General features: G+C 41.7%; 1 protein-coding gene across 2 annotated transcripts in view; it reads right to left on the reverse strand.

Moving 5' to 3' along the window:
* ELMOD2 (ELMO domain containing 2) overlaps positions 1-15,497 on the reverse strand; it is a 69,389-nt gene that overhangs the window by 20,924 nt on the left and 32,968 nt on the right. For both annotated transcript variants that reach the window (XM_030191704.1, XM_030191706.1), the window contains exon 5: positions 7,517-7,646. In XM_030191704.1, the coding sequence (XP_030047564.1) occupies positions 7,517-7,646 (130 nt within the window). The remainder of the gene's footprint in view (positions 1-7,516; positions 7,647-15,497) is intronic.

Below are 15,497 nucleotides of genomic sequence, written 5' to 3' on the forward strand. Positions count from 1 at the left end.
GGACATGCATATTTCCCTGAGTATTTTACAAAAAGTTCTGCTAAATATGATCCCAAGGCACTGACCCCAAATTGTCATCCATCCAGCAGCTGAGCAATAAACACAACTCAGGAATATAGTTGCAAGATCCGAGACAACATGGTTTTACCAGAGGAAAATCATGCCAAACGAATCTCATTGAATTCTTTGATTGGGTAACTGGAGAACTGAATCATCGACGTGCTATAGACGTAATCTACTTAGATTTTAGCAAAGCTTTTGACACGGTTCCCCACAGGAGGCTCTTAAATAAACTAGATGGGCTGAAGATAGGTCCCGAAGTGGTGAACTGGATTAGGAACTGGTTGACGAACAGACGACAGAGGGTGGTGGTAAATGAAGTTCGCTCGGAGGAGGGAAAGGTGAGTAGTAGAGTGCCTCAGGGATCGGTGCTGGGGCCGATTCTGTTCAATATATTTGTGAGTGACATTGCCGAAGGGTTAGAAGGTAAAGATGCCTATTTGCGGATGATACTAAGATTTGCAACAGAGTGGACACCCAGGAGGGAGTGGAAAGCATGAAAAGGGATCTGAGGAAGCTAGAAGAATGGTCTAAGGTTTGGCAATTAAAATTCAATGCGAAGAAATGCAAAGTGATGCATTTAGGGAGTAGAAATCCACGAGAGACTTATGTGTTAGGCGGGGAGAGTCTGATAGGTACTGAGGGGGAAAGGGATCTTGGGGTGATAGTATCTGAGGATCTGAAGGCGACAAAACAGTGTGACAAGGCGGTGGCCGTAGCGAGAAGGTTGCTAGGCTGTATAGAGAGAGGTGTGATCAGCAGAAGAAAGGAAGTGTTGATGCCCCTGTACAAGTCATTGGTGAGGCCCCACCTGGAGTATTGTGTTCAGTTTTGGAGGCCATACCTTGCGAAGGATGTTAAAAAAATGGAAGCGGTGCAAAGAAAAGCTACGAGAATGGTATGGGATTTGCGTTCCAAAACGTATGAGCAGAGACTTGCTGACCTGAACATGTATACCCTGGAGGAAAGGAGGAACAGGGGTGATATGATACAGACGTTCAAATACTTGAAAGGTATTAATCCGCAAAAAAATCTTTTACGGAGATGGGAAGGCGGTAGAACGAGAGGACATGAAATGAGATTGAAGGGGGGCAGACTAAAAAAAAATGTCAGGAAGTATTTTTTCACGGAGAGGGTGGTGGATGCTTGGAATGCCCTCCCGCGGGAGGTGGTGGAGATGAAAACGGTAACGGAATTCAAACATGCGTGGGATATGCATAAAGGGATCCTGTGCAGTAGGAATGGATCCTCAGAAGCTTAGCCAAAATTGGGTGGCGGAGCAGGTGGGGGAAGAGAGGTTGGTGGTTGAGAGGTGAGGATAGTGCAGGGCAGACTTTATACGGTCTGTGCCCGAGCCGGTGATGGGAGGCGGGACTGGTGGTTGGGAGGCGGGAAATACTGCTGGGCAGACTTGTACGGTCTGTGCCCTGAAAAAGGCAGGTACCAATCAAGGTAAGGTATACACACATGAGTTTATCTTGTTGGGCAGACTGGATGGACCATGCAGGTCTTTTTCTGCCGTCATCTACTATGTTACTATGTTATTATGGGCATTTACATGATTAGCGCACACTAATGCTCAGCATGCGCTAAAAACGCTAGCACTTCTCTAGCACAGCTCAGTAAACAGGGTCCTGACTGACGAATCAATAACTGAAGATTGAACCACTAATATATTCTGTTGGGATGATCTCAAAGTGTGTGAAGGAGAGTGTGGTATTAAGTAGCAAAACCAGAAGAGATGTTCACCAGAATGCTGTATATTTTATGAACCTTCGCGTATTTTGAAATGATTTCTAATTCCTTTTTTATTTTTATTTTTTTAATTTAAGCAAGAAGTCTTTATTGAAACATTCAAGGCAACATAACACTCAAGCAGTGGCATACCAAGGGCGGGGTGGTGGGGGCGGTCTGCCCCAGGTGTAGGCACGACAGGGGGTGCTCCGCTGGTGCTGCAGTCCCCACCTGCCTACCCTCAGCTCCCTCAACAGCTCTCTTCGCTTCCACCCAGCCCCCTGCATTTAAAAAAAATCTCTTAATGGGCGGTGCAGCGCCTCGCGTCTGCCTGTAATGGAAGTGGATCGCCGTAGGGCCTTTCTTCACTGTGTCCCGCCCCCCCCCCCCCTCTGATGTAACTTCCTATTTCCACGAGGGCGGGACACAGAGAGAGGGAAGGCCCAACGAGGCAATCTGATTCTTTCACAGGCAGATGTGAGGCGCTGCACCGCCGATTCTGAGATTTTAAAATGCAGGGGGCCGGGTGGCAGAGAGAAGGGGGTTGTTGAGGGATCTGAGGGTAGGCAGGTGGGGACTGGGTTGGGTGGGGGGCTCAGATGGAAGAAGGGGGCAGGAGGGAGAATGAGTCTGGACATGAAAAGGAGGGCAGGTGAGAGAATGGGGCTGGAGCTGAAAAGGGGGGCCCTAATGCAAGGAAGGTGGATGAAGGGGACTGAAAATGGGGGCTGAAAAAGGGACAAGGAGAAGTGGCTGAGGCTGAAACTGGGGACTAGTGGGATAGTGGGGCCGGAAAGAGCAGACAGACAGAGAGAGGGGACAGATCCCAGATGGAAGGGGGAAGAGAGGGAGGGTAGACACTGGATGGATGGATGGATGGGAGAGGGAGGGCAAATGGTGGAATGAAGGGGCAGAGAGAAAGGGCAGACAGTGGATGGAAGGGGGAGAGAGAGAGAGGGCAGACAGGGGCAGATGGAAGGGAGAGAGAAGGCAGATGGTGGATAGAGGGGACAGGAGAGAGAGCAGACACTGGATGGCAGGAGCAGAGACATTGGATGGAAGGGATACAGTGAAAAGAAGATGAGGAAAGCAGAAACCAGAGACAACAAACTGTAAATAAAATATTTCTTTTCTTTGCTTTAAGATAAAATAGTATTGTAGCTATGTTAATAAATGTTTATAAATATAACATGGAAATAAGGTAATCTTTTTATTGGACTAATTTTAATACATTTTGACTAACTTTCAGAGAAGAAAACCCCCTTCCTCAGGTCAGGATAGGATACTGTAACAGTACTATACTCTATTGACCTGAGGAAGGATGTTTTGGCCTCTGAAAGCTAAATGTATTAGTCCAATAAAATGGTATTATTTTATTTTCTATATTTGTTTTATTTCTATTTGTTAATTTGTAAAGTGGTGATTGGTATTTGTTAGGTTTTTTTTTTCAAATTTACATCTGTTGTCTTTATATTTTGCACAGTACTAGGGGACGTTTTCTGTTTCTGTGGTGTTGCATTGTATGCAGAGTCTGGCATCTTGGGGGTTCAGTTTAATTTTTGTCTAAATAGAAAGTTTAAATATTACTACTTATTCTGTAGTGGATTAGGGTGTATCTGTGTTTGTGAAAAAGACATGGCTTTCAGTTGGCATTGATTGTGCAGGATTGACGATCTGTACTATCTGTCTGGTTTCGTTTTACAATAGGAGAATTGATGTTCTAGTGCTCACTGTAGTGTTTAAGATACTTTCCTTTTCCTTATGTGACTCGTAGAAATTACTGCTTATAGTATGGTAGAATTGCTCTATAGTTCCTGAGTGTTTTGTATTCTCGGTATGCCTAGTACTGGATTTTGGAGGTGGGTGTTAAAAAATGACTGGCTAGAGACACTTATATAGAAATGCCAATAAAAAAAAAAAAACATAAATTGTTGCCCTCATTTTACAAAAAAGAACCAAAAAAGAGAAAAAATTTTAAAAGGGGGGGAGGAAAGAAAGGAAAAAAAAAAGGGTAAAAGGTAAGAGCACGTCAGCCACAAAATAAGATACTATAATATCTAAGAATACATCTGTAAGGAAACAAGAAAAAAAAAGAAAAGACTCAGTCACCCACTAAACTCAAATTATGAGCTGAATCCCAGATCCTCTGCCATACTGACATTGTTTTACATCCAACAGCTGCACACATAACATCTAAGTCCCCCACTTACGAAAAGATGGAACAAGTCAAGTTTAGCTGCACGGAGCAAATGACGAACGAGCAAAACCTGGTGCTTATGAAGTTCAGGAATGTCCTTATTCAAAAGAAAAAATAACAGGATCCCAGGGAATCCTCACTACTATAATCCACTGAATTTGAAAGCGAATACCTTTCCAAAAGGCTTTAGCTTTCGGGCAAGTCTACCAAATATGTCCCAAAGTGCCTCTTGCTCCACAATTTCTCCAACATTGTGCAGAAACATGAGGGTACCAGCAATGATCAGGAGTTAAGTACCAACGATAAAGAAGTCCCACTGTTCTGTCGTATACCTTATTCCCAATACATGTTCCCATTTCTGCATGCACTGATCACAGCAATACCGCAGGATGCTTCAGTGCACTCCGAAGTGCTGTTTTGGCACATGCTACCCGCACAGTAGCCCTACCACCCTTTAGTAAAAGGCCCCCAAAGCGCTGTAGTGCCATCATTAACCACATAAGCTGTTCTTTTGCCATCCACCCATTCTCAATATCAAAGATTACTCTCCCTGAAGGACTGTTATTACTTCAGTAGTGCTTCCATCATTTGTAAGCCCTGAGTTCTGGTTCAAGTTTGGGAAATATCAGTTTTTGTATCTGGCAATACAAAGTGCTAAAAATTTCAAATATGCTCCAGACTGTTGAAATACAAAACTCTTTATTAAACACATGCGCTTCAAAACCTGCTCATGTGCATTTTAAAATCTGTAAATACACACACAACTCTCTTCTGTCTTTCATACCCATTCACTCCTGTATCGTGTCTGCTTGGTGACTCTATAAGCATTAAAAGTTATATACAACTTGCTGTTTTAAATATTATTGCACTGCACATTATATTTCACATTTTACATTCCTCAAATAAATATCACAGTGTTACACAGAATTAAAGGCAAACATCCTTTTGTAATTCTGCTGTCTTTGATCTTCCAGTTTCCCTTTCTTACAATGTCTATTTTGAGGGTTTGTAAAAAGTCTCCAGTGCTTTCCTCAATCAATAAATGAGTCTGCTTTCAATACTCTTCAGGCACTACGTTGGAGGAATGAGTTACTCATGATAAAGTTTGCTGTGGTCCTTAACCAAACGTCGGCTCCTCTATGCAGGACCGCATTTCGTTTTCTTCCTCAGGAGGAACCACCATATCATCTACAATAATACAATTGCATTATCTCTCTCTCAATTCTGGTTTCCAAATCTACTTATTATACTTTAACTATTATATACTATACATAACTCTTCACTTACTTAAGCTGATCTGCTTGGCAGCCTGCCAGCATGAACCCTTCTCAGGTCAGAAATCAACTGCCGTGGCTCTGAATGTGCTGTGAGAAGTAAAAACGCCCTGACTTATATTCTCCCAGAATGCCTAGCCTCACCTCCTTAGCTTAAAGAGACAGGCTCTTATATCCACTCTACTTCCTGATTTAACCCCTTAGGAGTCACTGTTTGCCACATATAAATATATCTCTGTTCTATAGCTAACAATCGGGAACTGATATTTCCTTCCCCCCTAAATCGATCAGGGGGAATGTGTATCAGTATCACACATCTTAGTTGTTCAATAGTGTGATTATGATCATACCAATGGGCAACTAAAGGACACATTATTTTTTTCAATCGAATATTACTTATGTGCTCTGCTAACCTATGTTTTAAAGGGCGTTTGGTGTGACCTATATAATATAATCCGCAAGGGCACATGATACAGTATACTACTTGGGAGCTATTACAGTTAGTGTTGTGTTTTAATATGAAATCCTTATTACAGTGAGGTATAGCTATCTTCCCAGTATTTAAAGAGTAACGGCAATACACACATCTTCCACACGGGGAATGTTTGCCCTGCTCCTCTCTCTTTCTTGATCTTTTTAATAATTCTCCCACATTAGCTTGTCGCCTATAAGCTATTTTCGGGCGTTCCCTGAACTCTGGGTGTATTGACAGAACATGCCAATGTTTGTATATAATACTGCTGATTATGGGTGCTTTCTGAGAAAACGGAATGACACATGCCAGCACTTTTGAAGGAGATTTTGATTTTAATTTTGGTAACATTAACCAGGGGCGGTGAGCATATAGTGCTCTCTTATAAGCATTTTTAAGAATCTTCATAGGGTAACCTCGAGTTCTAAATCTTTCTATCATTTCTCCCGCTTGTATTTTGAATTCTGAAGTGGTAGAACATAACCGTCTTAAACGCAATAGTTGGCCCACCGGTATCCCTTTTTTTAACCCCTGATGATGAAAGCTCTGATAATGTAGCAGAGCATTACAATCCGTGGGTTTGCGAAAGATAGTAGTCGCAAACCCTCCTTCCAGGGTTCTGCTTATTTTAATATCAAGAAATTCTATTTCATCCTGGGCTATGCGAGAAGTAAATTTTATATTGGGATCCACATTATTTAAATATTCCAGAAATAGTTTCAAATCTGCCATGGGGCCATAAGTACATAAGTACATAAGTAGTGCCATACTGGGAAAGACCAAAGGTCCATCTAGCCCAGCATCCTGTCACCGACAGTGGCCAATCCAGGTCAAGGGCACCTGGCACGCTCCCCAAACGTAAAAACATTCCAGACAAGTTGTACCTAAAAATGAGGAATTTTTCCAGTCCATTTAATAGCGGTCTATGGACTTGTCCTTTAGGAATCTATCTAACCCCTTTTTAAACTCCGTCAAGCTAACCGCCCGTACCACGTTCTCCGGCAATGAATTCCAGAGTCTAATTACACGTTGGGTGAAGAAAAATTTTCTCCGATTCGTTTTAAATTTACCACACTGTAGCTTCAACTCATGCCCTCTAGTCCTAGTATTTTTGGATAGCGTGAACAGTCGCTTCACATCCACCCGATCCATTCCACTCATTATTTTATACACTTCTATCATATCTCCCCTCAGCCGTCTCTTCTCCAAGCTGAAAAGCCCTAGCCTTCTCAGCCTCTCTTCATAGGAAAGTCGTCCCATCCCCACTATCATTATGACGTCGTCTATATATCGTTTCCAAGAAGCAATATTTCTAAACCATCTAGACTCATACACATATTTTTTCTCAAATTGAGTCATATAAAGACATGCCAATGAGGGAGCCACACTTGCCCCCATAGCGACCCCCTTCACTTGTTTATAAAATTGTCCTTCAAATCTGAAATAATTGCAACACACAACCCATTTTAATAGTTGTGTCAATGCTTCAATTTTAGAACTCGGGATATGAAGAGCTTCAAAGTGCTCACAAGCCTTTAAGAACAGTGGAAAAATATATGCATGATACAAACCATTTAAAGCAAAGCTTAAAACTGGATTGCGATACCTAAAGCTTTAGATTAGATTTTATTTTACACAAGTAAAAATATAATGTATTCAAATATTAGTTCTAAAGTAATTACCACAAGCCAAGATCAAACAACTGAAATGTTTAGATTGAATTTATTCCACTATTGTTTAAATATACAGAATTCCAAAATACTGAAAACTTATTTTCACCTCCATTAACTGTTCCTCATGCTCGTCATTATTGCTGTCATAGGGCTGCTTTCGAAGATTTTCCACACGTAGGTAGAGCTGTTTATAACCAGATATCTGTAGCAAGCATACCCTCAGACTGACCTGAAACCTAAACACATACAAACATATGTTTTATACATCAATTTCACTGTTTATATTAAAATCTGCTATACCGCTTCTATCATACAAACATTAAATTGGTTCGCTGAATATTTAAACTAGTAACATAGTAAATGACGGCAGAAAAAGACCTGCACAGTCCATCCAGTCTGCCCAACAAGATAAACTCATATGTGCTACTTCTTGTGCATAGCTTACCTTGATTTGTATCTGCCATTTTCAGGGCACAGACCGAAGTCTTGCCCAGCACTAGCCCCGCCTCCCAACCACCAGCCCCGTCTCCCCTCACCAGCTCTGCCACCCAATCTCGGCTAAGCTTCTGAGGATCCATTCCTTCCGGACAGAATTCCTTTATGTTTATCCCACGCATAAAGGAATCCTAGAATCCTAGAAACCAAAACAAAATTCTTTATGCTGTAGACTTCTGTTTAGCTCAACACTCCAGCTATTAGAGAACAGAGTAAACCAGCAAACTACAAACCATGCAAAAACAGTTTTTACAAAATTCTTTCTTGTTGGCTTTAAAGACAATTCTACATGCTTGGATACAATCAGAGGCATCCTCCCTGCACACCTGGTGCTTACTCTTTTACACCAGGAGTGGCTCGCCAACAGGATTTTCAGTCACCTGAGGGGCAGTTATTTCAAAACACCTGGGACAGATTCTGGACTAGAGAGTTGCATGGGAACAGAAATCTAAACTGTCCCCGTGGGGAATCTAACCCACCCCTCCTTCCCAGCCCATCCAGCTCCTGCCACACAGCAGTCACCTTGCCCCCACCCCTCCCAAGAAATATACATAAGTATTGCATACTGGGGAAGACCAAAGGTCCATCAAGCCCAAAATACTTGGCAAGATCCCAAAAAGTACAAAACATTATATAACGCTTATCCTAGAAATAGTGGATTTTCCCCAAGTCCATTTAATAATGGTCTATGGACTTCTCCTTTAGGAAGCCGTCCAAGCCTTTTAAAATTCCGCTAAGCTAACCGGCTTTACCACATTCTCTGACAAAGAATTCCAGAGTTTAAATACACATTGAGTGAAAAACTTTTTCTCCGATTCGTTTTAAATTGTAGCTTCATCGCATGCCCCCTAGTCCTAGTATTTTGGAAAGCGTAAACAGACACTTCACATCTACCCCGTTCAACTCCACTCATTATTTTATAGACCTCTATCATATCTCCTCTCAGCCGCCTTTTCTCCAAGCTGAAGAGCCCTAGCCGCTTTAGCCCTTCCTTATAGGGAAGTCGACCCATCCCCTTTATCATTTTGGTCGCCCTTCTCTGTACCTTTTCTAATTCCGAGATGCGGCAACCAGAACTGAACACAATATTCGAGGTGCAGTCACAGCATGGAGCAATACAAAGGCATTATAACATCCTCATTTTTGTTTTCCGTTCCTTTCTTAATAATACCTAACATTCGATTTGCTTTCTTAGCTGCAGCAGCACACTGAGCAGAAGGTTTCAACATATCATTCATATATATATAGATAGATAGATAGATAGAGATAGATATGTGTGTGTGTGTGTGTGTACACACACAAAACTTCTCCAATTCGTTTTAAATTTACTACATTTACACATACTAAATTTACTAATTTACACATACATATATATATATATACATGCACACATACACATATATTTATTTATTTTGTCCTCCACCTTTTAAGGCACTGCCTATCCAACTGGAACAGCTTTCGACTCTTTACAGATGGACCGCGCTCAGGCAGTTCATTATTTCTCATAATCTTTTGCTATTGTTTTCAATAGCGTTTGCTATCATCTTGGGTGAACAAATGTTGCGGGAATTTCTTCCTACTGGCTTCATCCCATATAATGGGCTAGATAGCCTCGTACCATCTCCTGTTCTCAATCTAACCTCCTTGCCCCTTACCAATCTTTTTTCCCTTTTCCCTGCATCCACACTCCCGCCCTTTTTACAGCCCCCTCCCTCCCACCCAGATACGCACAAACGACAGCATCCATCCACCTCCCCTCCAGCCCTGAGAGCCCTCCGCGCAATGCCTCGGAAGCCATTTTAAAGAAGCGGCGGCAGCGGTCAGGAAAGAGTGGGGATCTTTCCTGCCCCGAACCACCCTCTAGACCACCAGGATCCCTTTAGGTATGTGTGTGGAGGGCACCCTGCAGCTCAGGGGAGGGAAAGAAAAGCTCGGTTCGTCTTACAGTTCCATGGGAACCCTGCAGGACCTGGGTCCATCCCCACGGGATCCCAGCAGACCTGGAGAGGATACCTGCATGATTCCTGCTATCCCCGTTCCCGTGCAGCTCTCTATTCTGGACCACACTCACACCATGAGCTGGTAGCCATTTGCTTAATTTATAGGGTCATGTTTCACCATCCATTTTTGCTTTGAGATTGGGGAGAGGTTGTGGGGAATACTGTCTTAGGGGATAAAACTGAAAATCTTTTTTTTTCCTGTTTTATTGCATTGTGTGCACTAGTTTTGTACTTTTATAGTCCACCTTTGCATAGAGATTGATCATTTGTGCTGTTATTAAATAAACAGATTTCCACATTAAAATATATTTGTGCTGGTGGGACTTTCAGCTCTGATATTAGATTGTAAGCTCTTTGAGCAGGGACTGTCTTTCTTCTATGTTTGTGCAGCGCTGCGTATGCCTTGTAGCGCTATAGAAATGCTAAATAGTAGTAGTAGTAGTAGTGATATCTATCAATAAGTTCATACAATGATGCAAATATAAATAAATCTATATTTTTGTAGCTTTAAACTTTTTTTTTTTAACTTATTAGCACCACTCCTAATTTGTGGGTTCATGGAATATAATGTGGCGTGTTATGTTTTTTTTTTATCCTGTTTGGTTTTCTTTATTTAAACAAAATTGTGTATAGCCTAGAGTAACCTGTACAGGTTTGGTTCTATGCCAAAATTTTATACAAGAGAAAAAAAATAAGTTATGCATGTATGTTTCTTTACTCCTACCCCCCCCCCCCCCCCAAAAAAAAAATGGCATGGTTGTAGAACAGAATTACCCACCTACGGTTTCTGAACACTGGAAAAAAAAAAAACAAGAGTTACTTACCTGTAGCAGGTATTCTCTGAGAATAGCAGGCCAATTATTCTCATGTGTGGGTGATGTCATTTAGAGAGTCCAGTGCGGAAACATTGCCCAGCCGTACTACTTCTCTAAGAGCTTGAGGCAGCGCTCCCACAGCGCATGCATGGGTGCTTTCCCGCCCAAGCACAGAACCAGCAGTACAATAACATAACTAACAACTAAATGCCACTCCTAGCAGGAAGTGGGAGGGTATGCAAGAATAAGTGGCCTGCTGTCCTCGGAGAACACCTGCTACAGGTAAATAACTTCACTTTCTCAGATGACAAGCAGGCCATATAATTCTCACATGTGGGAATCCCTAGCTATCAGGCTCACCAAAATCATTAGAACAATAGGTTCTCACAACGGCAAGTCCAAAAGGATCAATTAATCTGAAAATATATGTACACTGTTGTGAAGGTGCAGCCTGGAACACAATACATAGTAACATAGTAGATGACGGCAGAAAAAGACCTGCACGGTCCATCCAGTCTGCCCAACAAAATAAACTCATGTGTGCTACTTTTTGTGTATACCCTACTTTAAAACAGGCCTAGGAGGGTGGAATTGGATTCTAGACTCCAAACAAATTCACCAGGACAGTCTGACCAAACCGACTGTCGCGTAAGGTGTTCTGCTCAAGGCAGTAGTGGGACGTGAATGTGTGGACTGAAGATCACACTGCAGCTTTGCAAATCTCCTCAATGGAGACTGAGCTCAAGTGGGCTACCAACACAACCATAGATCTGAAATTGTGGGCCCCAACATGACCCTCTAGAGTCAGCCCAGCCTGGGCTTATGTAAAAGAAATGCAGTCTCCCAGCACACTGAAAAGACTGCATTTACGAATGTCAATCCCCATCTTTTGGGATCAAAAAGAAAGAAAAAGACTGTCTATATTCTGTTGTCTTTTATTATACAGTTTGTGTGGTGTGTTTACATATGCTTCACCTATTGTGGTTCACTTTTTGGAGTTAGCATTCTACCGTTCTCACTGCGGTTCATCCATTACATAATTATACAATTTTGTAGACTATAAATTTTACAGTCTGTGCGGGATGTCTACAAATGTTTTATCTATATTTGCCTGCATGCCATTTATAGATGTACTCATCATCTATTCATTTTTTTCTATGCAAGCTAATGGATATTGTAGAAATGACTCAGTGGTTTTCTTTTCACCACTGTAGTTCATTATTAAGGGGATTAGTTCATCCGTCTGATGTTGAGTAGGGGGGCAGACTCAAGAAAAATGTCAGGAAGTATTTCTTCACGGACAGAGTGGTGGATGCTTGGAATGCCCTCCCGCAGGAGGTGGTGGAGAGGAAAACGGTAACGGAATTTAAACATGCGTGGGATAAACATAAAGTAATCCTGTTTAAAAGGAAAGGATCCTCAGGAGCTTAACCGAGATTGGATAGCAGAGCCAGTAGTGGGAGGCGGGGCTGGAGGTTGGGAGGCGGGGATAGTGCGGGGCAGACTTATACGGTCTGTGCCAGAGCCAGTGGTGGGAGGCGGGACTGGAGGTTGGGAGGCAGGGATAGTGCTGGCCAGACTTATACGGTCTGTGCCAGAGCCGGTGGTTGGGAGGCAGGGCTGGTGCTAGGCAGACTTATATGGTCTGTGCCCTGAAGAGCACAGGTACAAATCAAAGTAGGGTATACACAAAAGTAGCACACATAAGTTGTCTTGTTGGGCAGACTGGATGGACCTTGCAGGTCTTTTTCTGCCATCATCTACTATGTTACTATGTTACTATGAGTACGGTCAGTGAGCCGGATTACATTTCAATTAGTGCCTTAGTGCTCATGGTTAGATTGTACCCTTCTGTCTCTTTTTCTCTCTTTTTTCTTTGGAATTTTGTTTGCTCTTTTTCTGTACATATTTGTTTTTTCCTTCAATTTTTTTTGTTGTATTAGTTAATAGACAATGCACAGTAGTTCATTAGGTTTTACATAAGTACATAAGTAATGCCACACTGGGAAAAGACCAAGGGTCCATTGAGCCCAGCATCCTGTCCACGACAGCGGCCAATCCAGGCCAAGGGCACCTTGCCAGCTTCCCAAACGTACAAACATTCTATACATAGGACAGCTGAACCATTTGAGGCGTGTTTGTGTGTCTGTGTGAGAGAGTGTGTATATGTGTGTGGGTGCCTGTGTGGGTGAGATACAGTGTAAGTGTGTGAAAGTGAGTGTGAAAGGGTAGGGTCAAAATGAAGAGACAGCATTATAATTGTACACAGCACAGCACAAACAATTGAGGCAGTTTTTGCCTTATCTCCCCTGCAGCCCCCTCCATACCCAACGATTCGTTCCTTGTCTTCCATTCCCTCTGTGTCCCATGTGTATGTGTATGTGAGAGAGAGAGAGAGAGCGAGAGAGAGAGAGGTGCTAGCAGTCCCTGTGATAGTGGCAGGTCAGTTGCTCATTATAGCCAGTTAAGAGTGAGAGTGTGTGTGTATGTGCTGGTTTTTTTTCCTTCCCTCCTATGCCCTCCGTGTCCATTGTTTGTGTGGAGAGCAGAGATCTATATGGTCCTTTTAGCATTGCTGTTGACGTCGCATAGCAACTGTTGCTGCTGGTTTTCATTGTTCCGCGATGTGTCTTATGTCACGTTCCGTCACTTAGTAACGGGTTTGCGATGCGATTGGTTGAGTGTCATTGGTCCGCCCTCGACGTCATGACGTTATACGTGGGGGGCGGGGCCAACACTCATGGGCGAATTCCTGGTTTCACCACCATGCATTTAGAACGTTGGGACTTGTGGAGGCTTCAGAACGTTGGTGGTGTGTTTTATATAGAGATAATTTAGTTTTTAATATGTTTTTCCCACATAATAGTTGTTGGGTTTTCCCTTTTGTTTCATTTTGTTAAGTGAGCCTGTTATATTGTCTTTTTTTAGTGTCACTCCTTTAATTCATTTTCGCCTTGGTTTGGCACTTTTTGGATCGCTCTCGTTTTAATACATACATATAAACTGATGATAAAAATTATTTTATTTATACATTTTTCAACATTAACTTTTTCTTTAGGTTGTGTAACGATTCACAACTGTAGCACCATTACATTTGACTTGGTTTATTCTCTGATATTCTTTAACTACTACTACTACTTATCACTTCTATAGCGCTACAAGGCATATGCAGCGCTGTACACCAAACATGAAAAAATACAGTCCCTGCTCAAAGAGCTCACAATCTAAATAAACTACAGTACATTGTAACTACAGGTTAGTTCTGGGTTGGTTTATTCTGTTCAAGTTTAGCATTTCATAATCTTTTTTTTTTTAATCATTCTTTATTTTCATATGTAAGGCCCTGTTTACAAAGGTGCACACTAGCCACATAGATGCCTATAATATTCCTATGGATATCTATACAGTTAGGGTGTGCTAATTGTTAGTGTGCACTAAAAACGCTAGTGCACCTTTGTAAACAGGGCCCTTGGTTTTTTTCTATTATACTATGTGTGTGTAGAGAGAGAGAGATTTATATATGTACATTTTTCACAATGTTTTATATATCTTTAAAGTTTTAAACGTTACAAAGGCCATAACTATCATTTTATTTTATGGTATCCGTATCCATGTTTCACTATGTAATTTGTGTGTACTTCCTACATCCCTCTCCTTACACATATGAAAATTCAAAGGGACATTTATCCAGAGCATCTGTGTTTCTTTTATATTTTGTATGTATATGTATTTTTAAGATGTATTAATGTATACATATTTTATATAGCGAAGTTACTTACCTGTAGCAGGTATTCTCAGAGGACAACAGGGTTTATATTCTCACAAGTGGGTGACACTGAGGCATATTTTCAAAGCACTTAGCCTTCCAAAGTTCCATAGGTTTCTATGGAATCTTGGAAGGCTATGTGCTTTGAAAATGAGCCCCACTGACTAATGTAGCCCGGTCCAGGACTTATGATTACCTCACTAGTTACTCCCATCGCAAGATCATTTACTAATATGTTATAAAGCAACAGTCCCAGAACAGACCCCTGGGGGAACCCCACTATCTACCCTTCTCCATTGAGAATACTGACCATTTAAACCTTACCCTCTGTTTTCTATCTTTTAACCAGTTTTTAATCCACAATAGAACACTACCTCCTGTCCCATGACTCTCCAATTTCCTCTGGAGTCTTTCATGAGGTACTTTGTCAAACGCCTTTTGAAAATCCAGATATACTATATCAACCAGCTCACCTTTATCCACATGTTTGTTCACCCCTTCAAAGAAATGTAATAGATTGGTGGGGCAAGATTTCCCTTCACTAAATCCATGTTGACTCTGTTGATATTGTGTATCTGGATTTTCAAAAGTCATTTGACAAAGTGCCTCATGAAAGACTCCAGAAGAAATTGGAGAGTCATGGGATATTAGGTAGTGTCCTATTGTGGATTAAAAACTGGTTAAAAGATAGAAAACAGAGACTAGGGAAAATCCGCTACTTATTTCTAGGATAAGCAGCATAAATTGTATTGTACTTTTTTTGGGATCTTGCCAGGTACTTGTGACCTGGATTGGCCACTGTTGGAAACAGGATGCTGGGCTTAATGGACCTTCGGTCTGTCCCAGTATGGCAACACTTACATACTTATGTACTTTGGATTCTTGATGGAATCTTGCTACTCTTTGGGGTTCTACATGGAATGTTGCTACACTTTGAAATTCTGCATGGAATCTTGTTATTCTTCAGAATTCTAGAATCTTGCTACTCTTTGGGGTTCTACATAGAATGTT

The sequence above is a fragment of the Microcaecilia unicolor genome, chromosome 2, assembly GCF_901765095.1.
Source record: "Microcaecilia unicolor chromosome 2, aMicUni1.1, whole genome shotgun sequence".
In the NCBI taxonomy this organism is placed as follows: domain Eukaryota; kingdom Metazoa; phylum Chordata; class Amphibia; order Gymnophiona; family Siphonopidae; genus Microcaecilia; species Microcaecilia unicolor.